The sequence below is a fragment of the Lytechinus pictus genome, chromosome 5 (assembly GCF_037042905.1).
Source record: "Lytechinus pictus isolate F3 Inbred chromosome 5, Lp3.0, whole genome shotgun sequence".
NCBI lineage: Eukaryota > Metazoa > Echinodermata > Echinoidea > Temnopleuroida > Toxopneustidae > Lytechinus > Lytechinus pictus.
Window position 1 is genome coordinate 51,566,411 of NC_087249.1, and position 20,208 is coordinate 51,586,618.

General features: G+C 35.1%; 1 protein-coding gene across 2 annotated transcripts in view; it reads right to left on the reverse strand.

Annotated features, from left to right (window-relative positions):
• Positions 1-16,666, reverse strand: part of LOC129261118 (myotubularin-related protein 2-like) — a 38,773-nt gene extending 22,107 nt beyond the window's left edge. Inside the window, exons 1-3 of one of the 2 annotated variants that reach the window (XM_064099213.1) lie at positions 16,281-16,666; positions 7,235-7,313; positions 6,179-6,273 (exon numbers count right to left, since the gene is read on the reverse strand). In XM_064099213.1, coding sequence (XP_063955283.1) covers positions 6,179-6,273; positions 7,235-7,313; positions 16,281-16,547 — 441 coding nt within the window. In that variant the 5' untranslated portion in view covers positions 16,548-16,666. The remainder of the gene's footprint in view (positions 1-6,178; positions 6,274-7,234; positions 7,314-16,280) is intronic. The other variant, XM_064099214.1, reaches the window with a different exon arrangement.
• Between the last annotated feature and the right edge of the window lie 3,542 nt (positions 16,667-20,208).

The following is a 20,208-nucleotide window of genomic DNA, read 5'->3' on the forward strand; positions in this document are numbered from 1 at the left end:
GATGAAAATCAAAGATGTTTTGGATTTTGGAATGGAAAAATTATATCTGGGAGAAAAGTTACTTCTTTTACCACAAAATTTAAACACCTGTGAATCTTAAAGGTCAAGTCCACCCCAGAAAAATGGTGATTTTAATCAATAGAGAAAAATCAAACAAGCATTAATGCTGAAAGTTTCATCAAGGTTGAATGTTATAATTTAAAGTTTCGCTTAATTTTTACAAAACAATTATATGCCCAACCATAGGCGGCGGAAGCAGGGGGACGATCCCCCCTAAAGTTTTTGTTGATAAACTTTTTTGTTTTTTTTGCTTGTCAAAAAATTTTGGTGGTCCCCCCCTAAATTTTTTGGCTTCCGCCGCCAATGTGCACAACTCAGTGACATGCAAATGAGAGAGTCGATGATGTCACTCACTATTTTTTGTTTTTTATTGTTTGAATAATACAACATTTCAATTTTTTACAGATTTGATAATAAGGACCAACTTGATTGAACCATAAAATGTTAAAACAATGGCAATACCACATGTTCAGGGAGGAATAAAACTTTGTTTCACAGGAAAACATGGAGAAAATTAAATTTCATATAATACAAAAGAAATAGTGAGTGAGTGATGTCATCGGTCCCCTCATTTGCATACCGTACTGACCAGGATGTGAATATAACTGTTTTGTGAAATTAAGCAAAACTTTAAAATGTCAAAACTTTCTTATTTTACATCCGATTAAGAAATTTTCAGTGTTATGCTTGTTGGATTTTTCTTTTTTTATTCAAATCAACTATTTGGTGGGGTGGACTTGTCCTTTAACAGAATATTTTACTCAAGAGTTTGCAATTATTAACACAGCCATGTACATGTATATGGAGGAAGTATGTAATAATAGCAAATTCCAGATCTCAACCATACATAAATTTTAAAGATTTTAAAAATTTTAATTCTCAATTTTCAAATATGAAGTTCACATAACAATTCATCAATGTTTATTACGAACAACATCACGTGGGGCAGGTACAATATCATTTGAATTTCTCCGGTACTACATGTAGTTGAGAGAATCGAGTACCAATGAACATGAAAATCTTTCAAACATTTTCAAATAATAAAATGCCACCCGTCATTAAATTTGCCAGACCAAGATAACATTTAAAAAAATATACTTACTGTAATATTTAATGTATTACTTTTTTATACAAAACTTGCAAAGAAAATGTAACTTTTTAGTTTTAGCGTGTTAATGAAAGCTTCAAGTTAATAAGTTTACAAACTGAGAAACCTCCGAATAAAAATAAGAACACTAAAATGGACAATGACAATTACTGCTCTCACTTTCCTTATTGAATTGGCAAAATCAAAATAAAAAAGAAATAGCAATTAATCATCTTTAAAACAATTGATCATATAATTTCTCTACACTCTCTATCCCCTCCCTCCACCCTCTCACTCATTCTCTCTCCCCCTCTTCCCTCGCTCTCTCTGTCTCTCTTTCACACATACACTCCCCCTCAGCTATATAGCAAGTTTAGCAATTAGTAAAATAATCATATACATGTAATAAATAATAAAAAGAAAATGTCAAAAGTATAAATCTTTGTGGCTTAACTTAAAGGGCCTAAAGAAAAACAAGATTAATGACAGAGGGCACAATGAAAAATTATATAAAGGTTAAAACTATCACTTCTATATTTTCAGCATTGAATTCAAATATACGACACATTACATTAATTATATGTTACTCTTTTACAAAACTTGTTAAGACAGACTATGACACCAATTCGTCGTGTTGGTGCAATAATGCCCTTGGGCTTGGCAAATCACTTTCGCACACCCGTCAGTGCAGAGACGCCCTTACACACTTATGCACGCTGCTAAGGGCATTTTTGTGCACATTTTGGGCGACAGAGTGGTGTTAAGGGTGCTCTTGCACTGACACGACAAATTATGCAGTCATGTCGTAGCACAATCTGCATTGTTATCAAAACAAAAAATTAAAGTTCATGGAACTTCATGAATTGTCAAAAAATAAATAAATTGGTAAAGTTGTACAATATATAAACCAACTCTGCTACATTGTAATACTTTTTCTGTACTCTATATCCATAAATTATACAGCTAAAATAACATATTTACAATTACACTACATGTATGACGTAAAAAAGAACGAAAAATTGAAAGGAAGACAAAAAATATATTTTCACTCCATTTTCTTTTCTCTTACAAGGATTCTAGTCAGTTGATTGGTTGAAAGGCTTTCATAAGTTTGACCTATTTTATGCTGCATGCATTTTGTATTTTCAACTGCAAGGCCAGATCAGCGAACATGCATTTTTAATTCTCTCAGTGTGGGCATGGGTGCTTGTGGGTGTAGTTGTTGTTTGTGCTAAATATCAAAATGTGTGTGCTGTCCAAAGATATTGTGGTGGATATGCAGTAAAAGGTGCATTTAACTGGACTGAATACCGGTATGCGCAATTAAGTCCTGCAACGATACATGGGGGGAAAAATCCCAAGGATAGGCAGACTATAAGGATTAGAAAAAAAGAGTTGTGGGACACTGACTTATTAATATCATTTTCTACATCATTTCATTTTTTCCCTCTTCATCAGATAATAGGATCTTGAGGAGTCTTCGTATAAAACAGAACAGAATGACCTACATGTATGACAGGCTATGTCTTTGATTGTTCATTATATTGAATATCTATGCTCATTGAGACCGTTTTCAATGTGCAATAGTTAAACAGTTAAATAGCGTCTCAACTCCAGACACTCAAAAGATCTTGCATATTACTCGTGAACATGCATGTACATGCATTCATTTGTATACCATTGCATGGATTGTCACAGCTGTACTCACTGCACATTTTTTTTTTTTAATTGTAAGCAAAAGCAGGGACAGTTAAATATTCATTAGTTTAATCTTGAAAAGCTTAAAACATGTAAAAAGGGTCCTCCAGGCTGAAAATACTATTATTGGAATAGATGGAAGAAAAAAATCAAACAAAACACTCAACAATTGTTCAAAATCGGCCAAGGAATAAAACAATTATGCCATTTTTTTAAGGATTTGCTTTATTTCCCGGAAACAATTCTATGCATGTCTTCATGAATATTCAATGAGAAAACTGATGATGTCATATCCCTACCTCTTCTTTTCTTTTTTATCATATATAAAATTATGTTTATTCAAATGTTGTTCTCCAGGATTTAAAAAAAAATGATTAACAACTGATAAATGAATACATGTACATACTCATTGTTGCAACTTTGATATATAAGGAAGATAAACCAAACCCACATGATGTATATTCTTAATTTCATTTAATAACTTAAGGGAAAGTGGGGACTTGACATCATCAGCCAACCTAATGAATATTCATGATGACAATGTATAGGCCTTACAACAATTATTAAAAAATATTTCTGAACATTAAAATTCAATAACTTTGTCATTTGTTCAGATTTTGATGAAATTTTCAGCATTTTGCTCTGTGAATTTTGTCCTGTTTACCCCAGTATCTAATTTTTTATAGCCTGGAATACACCTTTAAAACCTCTCTTAGATTTTGGTCATGTTTTACTTCCAGTCTATTACAACATTCAGCCCTATATAGATACTAAATATGGAGTGGATGAAATGAAATAAAACTGAGTTTTAGTATCTGATGCATTCTGCAGATGTGGTTAAGACCCCTGCAAATATGAAAATAATAGCATTTTTGTTCTACAAATCAAACCATTTCTCAGGCATGAAATGGAGGAAAATGAAATAGGCCTAATCTTTGTTTATAACTTTCTGATAGGCAATCATAAACACATGTATCAAGCATTTGCATGGATGGCTTTGCATTGATGGATAAAAAATAAACTTTCCAGAAATTTTATTTTCTCTTAAAATGGAATTCAGATACTGTCCATCATATGTGTATTTACTTGCTTTAATACAAAAAGGTTACATCAAGTGAAAAAAAGAGCATCTTTGATAAAAATTGTCTATTTTCTAAAAATACTGTCAATAAATAATGATAAAACACGATTCGTAATCCTTATTTTCTTTGGGGCACACTGTTTTGTTTCAGATGTTTCACAAAATTTAGAATCAATATTCAAGATTGTTGGGGGGGGGGAAGACTTCACCTATTATTAAAGAAAGATAATCAGATTTGGTGAATAGACATTATGCATCTAATACTAGTTGTGGTGACTTTCGCATGGGAGAATTAAATTTTCCAAATTCATCCTACCCTCAATAATTTGTTGATTTCTTCATTGCTTCTTTGCTGCTATATAAGAAATAAACATGGTCGACTCGTTGAGTTTCGGAGGCAAATGGTTAAATTTTGATTAATGGAAGCAAGATTTGAACATTAGAAGCAATTTTCAGGCAGTAAAAGAAAGGGCAGAATCCATTTTTCAACTTGATAAAAAGTTAGACCTGTGTCGTCATCATTGGGGGTGGAGTCTCCGGAATAGTGAAGAGCGAGGAGAGTTTTTCAACTTGCTGTTCGTTACGAGGGTGCTTCCCTTTCACCGACCTACGATGAATCCGTACGCTGGCGCGAGAGTAACTGGAAGATGGAAGTCCTTGGGCAGGCGCTCCATCCCGAGGCTGGTGATGGGTCATCCAGTTTCCATGGTAACTATGATTCTTGACCGCAAGTAAAATTACACTTTTCATTTTTCTCTCAAATTATAACGATTACCACATCTTGGGGTGTTATATCTGAATATATGCACAATTGCTCATAAACAGGCCATTGGGTGATTTCAAGTCCGGTGTTGGCATCAATTGGTGTTGGTGTTAGTGTTGGAATTTGGATTGCTTCCCCGAGCTCCAAAATCTATTCTGAGTTTGTAAAACTGATCCAGATCACATTTATTACTGACATCTCAAAAACTAGTGATTTACTATTCAGGACCAACTTCATTTTATGTTTGGTGTTTTTTACTCGTGTAAAAATTGGCCTAACACCAACACCAATAGGTCAACAAACACTGAACTTGAAATCACCCATTGTTCCTGAATGGTTATGGTTGTATACTGTCTCACTAAATGTAAAATTAGTGCATCAATCTAACCTAACAAACTTTGTATTAATGGCAGGAGAGCATGGGTATCAAGGCAAAGTGTGAATGCATCTCTACCAGTAGATAAGTCCATATCAAACAGACCTATTTCATGCATCAACACAAAGGTTAATATACAATACATGCACACTGGGCTAATGAAAACAGTCTTTTTGGTTCAGTACAATTTTGCTTTTCTAAATTGTCTTTTTGATCCATTACTCACTTTGCTACATTTTGTACATCACATTGACTTGTTAGCATAGGCGGCGGAAGCGGGGGGGGGGGGGGCGGGGGGATGTGTCCCCCCTAAATTTGATGTGGGGGGACGATCCCCCCTAATTTTTTTTTTTTTTTTTGCTTGCTTGTTAAAAAAATTTGGTAGTCCCTCCCTGAAATTTTGGTTGATAACCCTTTTTTTTTTTTTGGCTTGTCAATTTTGTTTCCTGCGTCCCCCCTAAATTTTTTGGCTTCCGCCGCCAATGCTTGTTAGTACCATTAAACTTGTAGAAAAGAACTACATTTGACTCCATATTTATTTCACTGGGTTAACATGAGAAGGTTGGCTTGAAAACTTTGGCTAATGGAAACAGGCCTAATTTACCTACATCACACTCAGAGGCTATACTTCTAAAGTTTCTTGCTAAAATTCATCAACATTGTGTGAGTGGTGCCTTATTTGCTTATGGTTTACAACTACCTGATTCTATGCTTATTGCTCCAAGATGGCACTAACACTAGTTGAGTAATTAGGGCTTACATTGCAAGAAAAACAGTACAATTATGGCAGCACACATAATTACATGTATGTAAAGCAACAATATCATGTTATGAACCAATTAATTTAAGCAAAAATAATTAGACAATGTGACAGTTTTAAGGACTTTTTTTTCTTTCAAAGGACAATGAATTTCTTCGTATGCATTTCTTCATCTTTTTTTGTCTTCCATTCTCTGCCAAAAACAATTGGCAAGCATGGATAAAAATTAAAGTTGTTATGGTTCAGGGCTAGTGGAAAGAGTGCCATATATATGACTCCATCAACAGTACCTTTGAGCCAATTGCCAGTGAAGCTTACTTGGCTTACTCAGTACCTAAAGTATCTAAACTTACCCTATCTCCTCCCTTGAAGTAGAGCTTGTAGTTGGTGATAGTCAGAGTGCCACGCATGGGGCCGGTGAAGGGACACAGGTAGGTTACATCCTTGGCTAAAAGATAGTTTGTACAGAAAGAACAATTTCAGTTTTTCGAATGAAGAAACATGGAGGCAATAGCTGCCTTCATAGGCAACAGAGTGTTCTACATGTACGCTTTGCAAAGATTACGGACCCCAGAAAGTTTTACATATTTATTGGTTTCACCGCAAGCAATACTGTCCAGAGGCCCATTGCATAAAAGTTACTATTATGGTAATTTTGCTATCCAGTGGTAACTACCATGGTAACGATGATCAACAGCCAATGAAAATCAAGGATTCCAGACAAGTTACCACTGGATGGCAAAGTTACCATAATGGTAACTTTTATACAACAGGCTCAGATCTGCTTCCCAGTGCCCAGGTGTTTGGTGTATGCAGAAGTCGGAGGATAAGAAATAAGTTGCAGTGGAAAAAGGGTCTAAATTTTGTTAAAGTAGCTTAAAAGTTTCATGGTACCCACATAAAATCTTACTTCAGGGTCAAATCATCTTCACCTTGTAAGGAGCAGAAGGTATAACTAGGTAGACTGATAAAATAGAACATAATGCCAGATCCTGTTGAGTCTATTCTCCCATTCTATCAAACCGACTATCTACTGGACAGGTACATGTATATTCAGAAGCAACATACATGTACATGTTTGTATTGAGGTGCAAGTCAAGACTGTGCAGAATTAAAATAGACTCAAAGTAAATTCTGTGACCACTTGAATGGCGTATTAAAGAAAATGCTTCATGTCTTTGCAAAGGTAATGCAAGAAAGGACAAGCTGTATGTGAAAGTCGGGTGCACGCCTAATATTGATCTGATTATCTATCACAATAAAAGGAAAATACAATACACTTTATTCAAAGAACCAAGATTCTAGGGATTGGTAAAAAAAACCCAGGTGGTTAATGGGCCTGAGTTACTAAAATCAGTGACAGACAACAAGAGATAGAAAGGTTGAAAAAATGCATCTGAACAACTTACCAATGCCTTCTATCCTTTCACCAAGGAGTAAGGGAATTTCCTCTGGCTGGGCAAGTTTACTGTTTTCTTCTCGAGGGCCCTACAAACAGAGAAATAAATAATCATTTTGAGAAATACAGAAGTAATAAATACAATGGCTATCATTTTTTTTTTATTCTATGATTTTTAATAATAAATGTACAGAAGCACATGTGTGTTTTTAAAGAGGAAGTTCACCCCAAAACAATGGTATAAGAGCAAAAAATATATATTAGCAGTATGAGAAAAGCCATCAAATGAAATACATGTATTTAAAAAGAATTTAATGAAATATTAAAGATTTGCTTCAGTGATATTAGAGCAGCTGCCCTTTGATTGAAAAATAATTTATCAAATAGAAATTTGGAAATGGGTATCAAATGATGCATTTGATGATATAATGATTAATGAATGCACAACTAGCACAAGTAAAATCATTCTAACACTACATGTAACTGATGGAATAACCAAAAAAAGATAGGGAAAATCATGAGGGTGGAATATACACAGATCTGTAGGCACACAAAATATAAACCCAACATGACTCAGAATAAAAGAACATTATATGGATTTCAGTGAAGCTTTATACAGTACAATGTAGTGCCCAAAATTGCCAAGAAGCAATTCAGATATTTTCCTTGAGTTGGCATGTTCCTGTCATATGGCAAAAAGACATACTAAAATTGTGATTCAATACGTTCATAACATTGATATTTCAGTTAAAACTTGAGAGGTTTCTCTGATTGTGATTGATTGTTATTGCTAATAACTGTAATCCTGCACTTATTGAACTGAAATCTGACCACTGACCAGTAACTTACGTTGCTCAAGCCCCTACGAAGCCGAACCCTCTCCGGCCTCTCATACCTCCCACTGAAAGACTTGCTCCTGCTTGCCACATCATGAACCATCATATTAAAATATATTCAGGTTCAATATTCAATTCAATTCAAGAACTCGACTATATTCCTTAAAGTTCCATTGCAGCATTCAGAAGTTTAAGTTTGAAACATGAATATCACTTGCAGAGTTTACTCAAAAGCAACACTACGAGGATGGTTAGAAAACAGTTTGCAGTTCTGAATGTTCAAACCATCATCATTCTAAATTATGTTCAGGTCTTCCCATCAAATAACTGCACTAAATTCATAAAAATTCCATTGGAGCATCCAGAAGTTTGAAACACAAATCTCTCTTGCAAAGTTTACTGAAAAGTAATGCTATGAGGCAAGTAGAGTATTTTTAAAACACTGTAGTACAGGTCTGAAGGGGTAATGTTTAAAAGTAATGTTCAAAACTTCAGATCCAAGGGAATCAAGAGGCACCTCACATGAATTATCCCACTACGACAGCCCCCTAGGGGATTTCAGAGATTTCATGCAAACCAATTTGAAAGAGAGAGTGGTAAGTTTTTGCTTGTAGAAGGTTATTAAAACACATATCAGAGGGTAAGGGCTGAAATGAGACAGGGGATCAGTAGTTGACGCCCACGTATCATCAGATTAATCCAGGAAAATTAAACTTAATCTCCTCACTGCCTTCCAATGTTGCAGACAGTTTCTGACTCTTGCATGTAGTCTCATCATCAAGACTTTGTGTAATAATGCTGAAATTAATCATCAAGGATTTATAATTCAATTGTAATTATTGACCATCATAATGCAAAATGAAATTTGTTCTATATCCAGTTGAAATATTATTTAACTAATGGAATCTAGCATCAATTGCCTTTTATAGCATCTTCTTTAAAAGTTACATTCAAAGGCCAAGTTCACCGTAACAATTAGTTCTTTTGAATCTAGAGAAAATTTTGATTAAAATCAGATTAAGTTAATTCATGAAAAAGAGCTTTTTCAAATGTCTCAAAACAAATGCCTGGGCCCATCTTACAAAGAACGTTGATTAATTCAAATCATTTCTCATTTTGCGACTGATCTAATTTTGTCTAGTTAAGGAATAGAATTGAACATGATTAGAATCCATTGTGACTATTTGAGAGACAGGGCCCTTTATGGTATGGTTACATGATGGAGCTGATGGCGTGACCCACCAACTATTTCTTTTGCATTTCAATATTCTAATTTTCCTTTATAATGTAAAAGAACATTTTATTCCTCCCTGAACATGTTGAATTGCCTTTGTTGCAACCTACATACGGTATATTTATAGTGATTCAAAGAGGGGTTTTCTAATTGTCATGCCTTTGGTATTATTTACCCATTATATCGTCGCCGAATCCACGAAGTGGCACAAGCGACCGTTGATGCGCGAAATCACTTTTCGAGATAAACGCGATTAAAGATTTTTACATTTTCAATTGCCAGTTGCTATAGGATTGTGAATAAAGAATGCACATACCACTAGCCAGGTATTTACTCCTGCTTCCCGTGTAAAAATTTTATCGAATGAACATTAAATCTTGACATAGTGATTCAAACAAAAGCATGACACGTGCATGCCATTTCGTGGAACATTTTACAACAGATTTTGAGGCTAGTGTCGTTTTTTTCACTTTAATTATCTCATTAATTACAGAGAATTTGGTTCTAAAATTTCAGTGAAATGATAGACCATAGCCAAGGCATACTAAAGCTGAGAGATACTTGCAATTGAATACTAAAACTGAAAGAAACTAAAAATTTACTTTTCACGTGATTTGGGACGTTGCGCCACTTCGTGGATTCAGCGACGTCACAGAATCCATGAAGTGGCACACGCGATAGTTGATGCGCGTAATCACTATTCGAGATGAACGCGAATAAAGATTTTCACATTTTCAACTGCCCATTGCTATATGATTGTGAAGTTTAACAGAATGAAGAATGCACATACCAAGAGCCAGGTATCTACTGCTGCATTCCATGTTAAAAATGTATCAAATGAACATCAAATCTTGACGTAGCAGTGATTCAAACACAAGTGTCATTTTGTGAGTAGAAACGGCGCGCACCTGTGTGCCACTTCGTGGTTTTTTTTACAAAGGATTTTAAGGCTAGAGTCGCTTTTTCACTTTAATTATCTCATTAATTAGAGAGAATTGGGTTCTAAATTTCAGTGAATTAATAGACCATGACTAGAGAATACTAAAACTAAAAGAAACTAAAAATTGACTTTTCACGTGATTTTGGGACGTTGTGCCACTTCGTGGATTCAGCGACGTATGATAAAATATAGCAGCAGTACTGACTTTGTAAAGATTAATATTCTTTTTTAAACAAGAAAAAAATTTCTTTGACTTTATATAGAAACTTGTTATTCATGTCATATCATTTGTAATATTCATCCAACGACCATCTCATGTTTCATTGAATATATTTGAAATTATCTACAAAATGTAAATTTATATTCAAGTTGATTAATCTGACATGGCTTTTAATTTTTTGAAGAGAGAAATTAAATCTTTGAAGTTGAAGATAAGATCTAATTAATTGACATACCTACATGCATGACATACACTTAGATGCTATCCAAATAACTATTTCACACAAGTTTCATTTAATTTGATTTATTTTTATATATAAATTTTTATCCAAGGTAATAACTGATCTGATATTGATTAAAGGGGTACTAAAGGCTAAACAAGTGGAGCGCCTCTGGCAGTCTCTTATATTTTACGCGATTCAATATAGCAGCATATACGTTCATTGACCCTAAATTACATTTAACCTTGATCATGTGACCTAAGACTTGTCAGTGATACTTGATACGGATACCCTATGTCCACATTTCATAAACTATATCCATAAACTTTGAAAGTTATTACAGCAATTTAGCAATTACCTCCTACATGGTCAAAGTTCAATGACCTTTTATGACCTTTGACTTTGGTCATGTGACCTAAAACTCTCCCAAGATGTTCAGTGATATTGATTACTCCTATGTCCAAGTTTTATGAACTACATGTACATTGTAGATCCATATACTTTCAGACGTATGATGGTTATTCAACAAATACCCCAAACATGGCCAACGTTCATTAACCTTAAATGACCTTTGACCTTGGTCATGTGAACTGAAACTTGCACATGATCTTCAGTGATACTTGATTACTCTTATGTTAAAGTTTTATGAACTAGACCAATACACTTTCAGAGTTATGAATGTAATTCAACAAATACCCACAACATGGCCAAAGTTCATTGACCTTAAATGAACTTTGACCTTGGTCATGTGACTTGAAACTTGCACAGGATGTTCAGTTATACTTGATTACTCTTATGTCCAATCTATATGAATCAGATCCATAAACTTCAAAAGTTATGATGGCATTTCATCAAGTACCCCCAACTTGGCCAAAGTTCATTGACCCTAAATGGCCTTTGACCTTTGTCATGTGACTTGAAACTCAAAAAAGATATTCAGTATTATTTGATTACCCATATGGCCAAGTTTCATGAACTAGGTCCATATACTTTCAAATTTATAATTACATTTCAAAAACTTAACCTTAGGTTAAAAAAATGGCAGCTAAGTTGATTGTTGTTGTTTTAGCTTTAATATACGACACGTATCATTCAGCAGTGAATATTTGTTTATTGTTTATAGTTAGGCATTTATCAATGCTTTCCAATTAAAATTTTCGATATCCAGGCCAATCTATGCAAACGACGAGTTCCGAACGCATGCACAAAGACAATTAGCGATATGAGGACAAGCGCAACACAGCGACACGAATCGCAATATATTGCGACTGGTAAAGACGTATATAGGCTATAAGGATGATGACATCATTCAAGATGGCAATTTACGATAGCAAACAAAAGGATCAAAGATGACAGGGTTCCCAGCTTTTAAAGAAAAAAATTCCCTGATTTTTCCCTGATGAAATTTTAAAATTCCCTGATGATTATTTAAACCCATTCCCAGTTTCGCATGTTTTCTATTAAGTTGTTGCATTGAATTCATGTATTTTCAGTACAAAAACAATAATGTTAAACAAATTAGTACCACCATAACCAGTCATTAAATGGATGTTGTTTTGATAAGCAACAAAATATAACAGAATCTGACTGACTACCATGCTTTCAACTTTTGGGCTGATCAAAATTCCCCCATTTTTCCCTCATTTGAGGCATATTTCCCTGATTTGAGATATTTTTGATCAAATTCCCTGATTTCCATGATGGGCTGGGAACCCTGGAAGACTATGTTTTGGTCATCATTTGAAAGGAATCAGTGCTAACTGCAGTCTAAGGTACAAACAGGCCTCTACAAATTTTTTTTTCGTCACTTGCCCTGTCGGGCAAGTGATGAAAAATGTGCTTGCCCGATAGAAAAAATTGCTTGCCCAATTAGTTTTATAATTTTTTTTATCATGACGGCACTACTCTTATTTTTAAAGGTCATACAAAATAACAACAATTGAGAATCATGTACAGTAAAAAAGGACACACATTTAAAAGTTTATTTTCAGCAACGTAGGCCTGAGTCATTACGTTTATTTTGATTTTTTTTCGCTATTTATAAATGGGCGTTTAAGTTTTTAAAAAAAACCTTCACCAAAAGTTGCTAAAATTTCATATTTTGCATCTTTAAATCCACGAAAGGGTTATCTGTTTGCCATTTTTCCTTGGAATTGTTTTGATCTTTTTAATAGTTGGAAACTATAAAGAAAGCCAGTGAAAAATATTCAGCTCTTTATTGACTCTGAAAAAGATCGTTTTACGATGTGAAAAAAAGTATTTTAAAAAAAATCATTAAAAGTGGAGTGGCTAAAATTTCACATTTTGCATCTTTAAATCCATGAAATGGTCATTTATTTTCCATATTTCCTAGATTTTTAAAAATTAGTTGGAAACTATCAAGAAAATTAAGAATATTCACCTCTCTCTTGTCTTTTCTTCATCATTTTATGATGTTACACTCCGTCAATATTTTTTTATTGTAGTCCCGCATGTAGACTTTCATGGGTTTTTTTCATGGTGTTTGCAACAACAGAACACGGTCGTTAATCGTTTGATCGTTTTACACTTGGTCAACACCATGAAAGTCCACATGTGGGACCACAATAAAAACATTTACCGAGTGTAACATCACTATAAATCAGAGTCAAGAAAGAGCTGAATATTCTTCATTTTTTTGGTTGTTTCCAACTAAATCAAAACAATTTCAAGGTAATATGGAAAATAGATGGCCATTTCATGGATTTTTGCCAAATGTGAAATTTTAGCCACTTTTAGTGGTTTTTTGGGGGGGTTTGCATCGGCAAATCATGCAAGATAGTAGCGCATGCGCAGTCATTGCACACATAGAACGTAAGATGCGATGGCACGGTTTTTCAAACGAGGTACCTGGCGATAAATTATTGGTTATTGGCGCTGATTTTACATCAGTTTCCACTGTTTTTCTTTACTGGTTTGACATAATATGAGAGATAGTTGTGATATTAAAATTTAGAGAGTCTACTGATATTTTATTACCAAAACAGCCCGATCGGGCAATTAACTTTGAGAAATGCTTGCCCCCACGTAATTTTCACTTGCCCCGGGCAAGCGGGTTTGTCGCGCCCTGGGTACAAAATTTCTTAATTTTATATAGAGTAAAGTCCCCAAATATATCGGACGGTTCCAAATATCGGACGAAAATTACTTCAACTCCCTCCCCACAACAACAGGGACCTGCACTGACAGGGGACTTGCATGCATATGTGAGACATGAACATACCTGCTCTTGAACTGCACACAAAGTAGCTCAAGGTTGCTGCTCAAAAAAAATATTGCAGGGGTAAAATTAACGATTTTGACTTCCAAAGACTCTCATGACCCTTGCTAATTATGGACTCCAAAAGATCGATGACCCAAAAAAATCTTGTCAGGGGGAAGTGATTTCCGCCGGGAATATCGCCGCCGAGATAGCACATGTTTGATCTATCGCACAAAAATCTGCAATGGCCAGGAATTTCAACCCCCTTCCAAATATGGCACTCTCCGAAACATCGGACATATCGGCTGATTGAATTGGAAATGCGTGCTATTGACGCGCGCCTGATCGATTTCAGAACACAGTCACGTGCAGCTGAGCGAAGACGTCCGATGTTTAAAGCCGAAAGTGGTCCGTTTGGTAGGTATATCAAAATTATTGTTAGTAATAATAAAAAATTGGCATTTACGCAGCTAAAATAAAATCTTCTTAACAATCAAGCAATTATTTTGGGGTCTAGAGTGTGATCTAAATCGCTGAAATTGATCGCGGCGCACAACTCTACACGCCAGATATTTAGAAACTGCGTCCGATATTTGGCAAAAAACAAGCTTCTGGTAGTAAGTAAATAATTACCGTTTACCATATTTTTTCAATTCTATTTTTTTATGACATTAATATTCAACATTTGTACTACAGAAATACGCACAATTTTTATTAGATTCAGTAATTGTATTATTGTTTTGGTCAAATTATTCTTAAGTTTCCGATATTTGGGCACTTTACTCTATGTCAAGTTGGATGTAATTTTTTTAACAAAGATGTGATATTTATGTAGAAAAAAACGATTTGAAAATCGGGTTGCCGCAGGTTAGATCTAACGTTACTGCTAATATGTTGTCTCTTCATATGGGACTCTAATACTTGTAGATGTATTGGTGAGTGAAGCCAACTTAGTTCAGTGGAACAACCAATGTACAGAGACTGAAGCTTTTGGTCCAAGTTCCAACTTGTCACCCAAAAAAAATCCTCAGAGAAGACAGGGGAGCCTCTTTACAATACAGTAAAACAAAAGAACCCATGGATGGATATAGGTATGGGTTCTGAGGTCTCAGTCGCACATCCCCATCCAACTACATGTATAATCTGAGCATCCAACCCCCCACCCTTTGAGATTTAAATATGTCAAGTCTAACGTTATGGCTACGCTATCTACGTGCCACCCATGGGTGCTATACTGCCGCCGTGTACAGGAAAATTGAAGGTACGGCGCATGCAAAATTGCAACAAACTCAGGCGAATTTCACAAGAAATTTTGTAAAACCAAGTACTTCTAAAGAATTTACCAAACGATGTGAAGTCAAATCCCTCTAATATGATGAATATCCCTCAAATAACGTCATTTAAGCGTTGATTTTTCTTCTCGTTGACAAAATACAGAGCGAGCTAGCGATTTCCCAAATTTTTTGTCTAATGAGCTAAAGGGGGCGCGCGATTATATTCATATCAAAGACACTACAAGGGAAAGACTAGGCACAAAAACTATTTTACATGTAAATCGATGCAAAGCGTTACGCGAAGTCGGCAAAGTGTCCAATCTTTTTACTGTAAAGACTTGTTAATTGACAAACGAACGGTAGCACTTGCGGGGCTTCGTTCAAGGTACATAGAATTTTCTATATTTTTTTTTTAATTTGTCATCGCTTTGAATATTTTCCAAAAAGTATTATCGTCAGCAAAAATAATATAAAAAGTATGTTTTTTAAGTTATTGCATTTATTGGTGTCTCTATTTTATCAAACTATCATTGGAATTGCGCATACAATGAATCAAGAATCTAGTTTTTAAAATACTGACAAGCTGAATTAAGGTTGGGAATTGTATTAGAGCCACCAACTACCTTCCTTTTATTTCCGTCGAAGAAAAAAGGGGAAGCAACTTTCCAGGTTGAGGTAAGCGTTTTGCTCTCTATGCTTTTTACATAAAAAATATTTGTAAAATTGAAAATGGAACGCTTTTCACCAGAGAAAGCCCTGGTGAGTAGCGGAATGAGTTTCGGCTAACATTATTCGCGTTATGAAGTGATGTTAACCAACACTAAAAAATCTGAAGCGTAAACACGTACGAAGTGCGAGGTTAGTATAGCATATAAACCTCGCAATACGTGGGAGTGTCTACGCGCGCGCGCTGGCTACGCTACGCCTAGCTAGGCCTAGCCTACTTCAAGTTCAATCCTTTTCAATTTCATTTCAACTTTTTCAAGAAAAAATTTTGCTTTTGAATCATACCATATAGGCCTAGACCTAAATTGCAATGATTATTAATTTCTAAATGTGCACTGATTTTTTGTTTGTTTTCAGTCTAACTTAACTGTTAAATTTCAACTTACTTTTCCGGACTGGCTTTTTAAGGTGTCGCTCCCACCAGAAGGCGTCGTCACTTGCATTTGCAGCTGCACCTCTGCCCCGGAGTTTGCCGAGGGTGGAGCCCGTCTACCCGCTGCGCCCTGATTCATACTCATAGCCCGAGCAGCAGCTTGTCTCTGGTCATTCACGCCATGGTTTACTCCATCAACATTTGTGACACTACCTTGCCTGGCATGTCTCTGTTGTCTTGAACTATCATCTGGTGAATCTGTCCCGTTTTTTACTTCCATTGTTATAATCTATGACAAAATTTATTTGGGTTTGTCTTTCACTCCTTTTGATGACATTTTTTTCCGTGACAAAATTTTGGATTTCCTGAAGTGCGCCATCTAGAGGATACTTTCGCAATATCTTTTATCCGTATCTCTCTCAAACAAATTGTCTAGAATCTTATTGCAATAAAATACTGTAAATTATCTTTCTTTCATTTTTCTGCAAGATTTTGTGACACATTTTTTTATCAAACCAACGTTAGTTCACAATTTGACCTCTCGTTGGTACGAATCTACAGCCAAGGGTGGTGTCAGGATCTTTTGGGGGAGGGGACGGGGAAGGGGAATCATCAGGGATATCATTAGATTTAAATCTAATTTTTATCCTTTTCATCTTTCTTCTTACCCCCCCCCCCTCTTTTTTGTTTTCTCCTTTTTTCAACAACTTGAAAATTCATATTGTCATCCCCTTATAATTCTTGCACTGCCCTATTTCTAATTTGATTTTATTGCTATGCATGTATTCCTTCAGCCTGTTGGAAGCACTGAAATAAGGTTGTCTTTTTTTAGCTTTATCTAATATGTATTTAGAAAAAAAAAGATCCATATCACATTTTCATAACTAAACACCGGCCAGTGATACTCTTTTCAATCCAGTCTTATTATTTGGGTGTTGTGCTAGCTGAAATGTAAAAGTTTTCCTCAACTGACACCAAAAGGTTAATGACGAACTATACATCAAAAATCTTTCATCCATCGGAATAAGCCATTTAGACCATTTTCCCTCTCTCTCATTTAGTCTCAAACATATGTATACCCAATTTTTCAAAAATTCATTAGATTTCCTCCTATTTCCACTTCATCCTTTATCTGTTAGGTACTATTTCTTTCTCTCCTCTTGCTCCCACTTTTCCCCTTCCTTCTCCATCAGTCCTCTTTCCCACTTTTTTCCCTTTCTCTCATCTTCCCCTCCGATACCACCCTTCAACTCTTTCTTTCTCTTCCACTCTCTAACCCCCTCCCCCCCCCCCCCCTCTAAAAAAATACCATGTACCTCCCAACTCTTTTTTTCTCTTTCACTCTCTATCAGTCTCTCATCCCCTCCTCTAAAAATACCACGTACCTCCAACTCTTTGTTTCTCTTTCACTCTCTACCGGTCTCTCACCCCCTCTCTCTCTCTCGATCTCTAATATCACCCTCCAACTCTCTCTCTCCCCCACTCTGCCAGTTACTTTCTCACTTCTCACTCCCTTGTTTTTTTTTATTTCATTGTTGTTTTTTTTTGGGGGGGTGGGGGTAGTCATTAAAACAGACAATGTCCTAAAGCTGGAATTGATATTCAAGATGCCAGTTAGAATGTCATCAGAGTGCACAAAAAATTACATATTTGATTTACGATATGAAAAAAAAAGGTGAAATATTTAATTTTTTATCATTTATTTGAATATCTGTTCAATATTTTGCTTGCCCTTAAGACATATGGTTCTGGAAATAATTATCAGAGCATAGAGTATGTGAGCTTAGAAGGGAAGTGGTATAATGATTACTTCCCAAACTGTAATGTATTTATCATTAATGTATTCTGAGAGGATCTCATGTATTTATGCAACAAGTGGATATGTTTGACAATCAGTTTTGGAACCTTGGTCAGATAGATCATCTCTCAATAGATCTTCCATGAAACACTAGTACTCTTCATTACTTGGTTTTCTGGCATTTCTGTACACACACAATCTAAATACAATGAATGTACAGCATTGAAAATTGTCACTTTTGTCTTGGTTTTATTGACGTAAATACAAACTGAACAATTGTTTAACATTACTAGTATCGAGCTGTGGTAAAACCTGTACAATGATACATTGTACATCCCACATGGCTACCTCATAATAGCCCAGCAGCTAATGAATAAACATGAGGAAAGCAAACAAATTGAGCATATCACATTTGATTTAAGAGTAATGTATTATGGTTTTCACATTTCCTCCAGATATATTATACAATATTGATAATCAGGAACATATTCAAACTAACACTAAAATATATTTAAATGTTTCTGGAACCCAAATCCTGATGAGGTCAAACCAAAATTAAGACAAATGCAAAAACTGTTTTCTTCATGTACAAACTCTTTGTGAAATTAAACTACAATAAAAATGGAATCATTCTATGCTTACATCATCTGGTAAAAAATTAGTAATGTAAATCAAATCACTCTTGAGAAATGATCTTTACTAAATCAAATCACTCTTGAGAAATGATCTTTACTAAATCAAATCACTCTTGAGAAATGATCTTTACTAAATCAAATCACTCTTGAGAAATTATCTATCTGGGCCCGGTAACACAAAGCTCACCAATGATCGTAGAATATTTTTCTATGATTCATTGCATTGACTACAATTTACAATCAATGGTAAAAATCAAGCATACGATTAATTGCTTACCTTTGTGTTACAGGACCCTGGTATGAATTTGAGTTATTTAATTGATATCATATATTGAACACATATATTTATCCTAGAGTACAACAATGTGATATTTCTAAAACCTAACTCTTTGCTTCATGACTTGTGCCTGTCTAGAGTGGTTCAATAATAGTAAGTTTTTTTTTTAATACATCATATTGGCCTACTGGCAATATTGATGTCAAACAAGGTAATGCCCACCAAAATCTCTCCTCAATAATAATCTGATTAAGTGGTTTTCTGATAATTTAACCCTAGTCTAAACGAGAATTTTAAACCACACTTCTATAGAATGCTAGGCTTAACATATTCGTGGCAATTATGGTGTATCAATAATTCCAGAAAATTCATTATATTTTTGTATATTCCTTTTCTTCCCATTTCCTATCTCAATAATATTTTGGACAACTTTATTTGCAGCAGGATAAAAATAATTCTACTTGGTGAATGAGTTGACAGTGGCATTCCATAAAAGTGTGGTCGAAATTACCTCAATTCTTTAGGAACCACACAGTATAGAATTCCAACAACAGGGCACAGTTTCATGAAGCTTGTCACTACTGACTAGTTGTGCTCCTCTGACAATTACCATAAGAACAGTCAGATGCCAAAACAAAGGAAAGTTGTCAGATCTAGGCCCCCATTGCATAAAATTTACCATGAAGGTAACTTTGCCATGCAATGGTAACTTGCATGGAATCTTTAATTTTGATTGAATGTTGATCATCGTTACCATGATATTTACCATTGGATGGGAATGTAACCATAATACTGACTTTTATGCAACGGGGGCCTGACAGGTTATCAATGTTGATCAAACACCTTCAAGGTTCCAGATTCATGAAGCTTGTCAGCACTGACAAGTTATTATCCGACAGTTACCATAGTAACAGTCAGAGACCTTGTTACTCTCAGCCAATCAAAACCAATTTAATTGCAACTGTCAGGGCTGACAATATAGGCAGTGCCAACTAACATAAAACAGTGCAAAGTAAGGTATACCTTGGTAGAGAAATAAAAATATAAATATCCTAAACATGATTAACAATCACATGGTGATCTGTAAATCTCCTCCACATTATCTGTCCCACTTTGTAAACCATCAAAGACCATGATGAGCCAGACAGAATTCTCAATCATTGTTAATTACACCAGCCAATGCTGAAATATTCAGGTTTAAATCATTATCAGTTTTATCAACAGGTGTTTT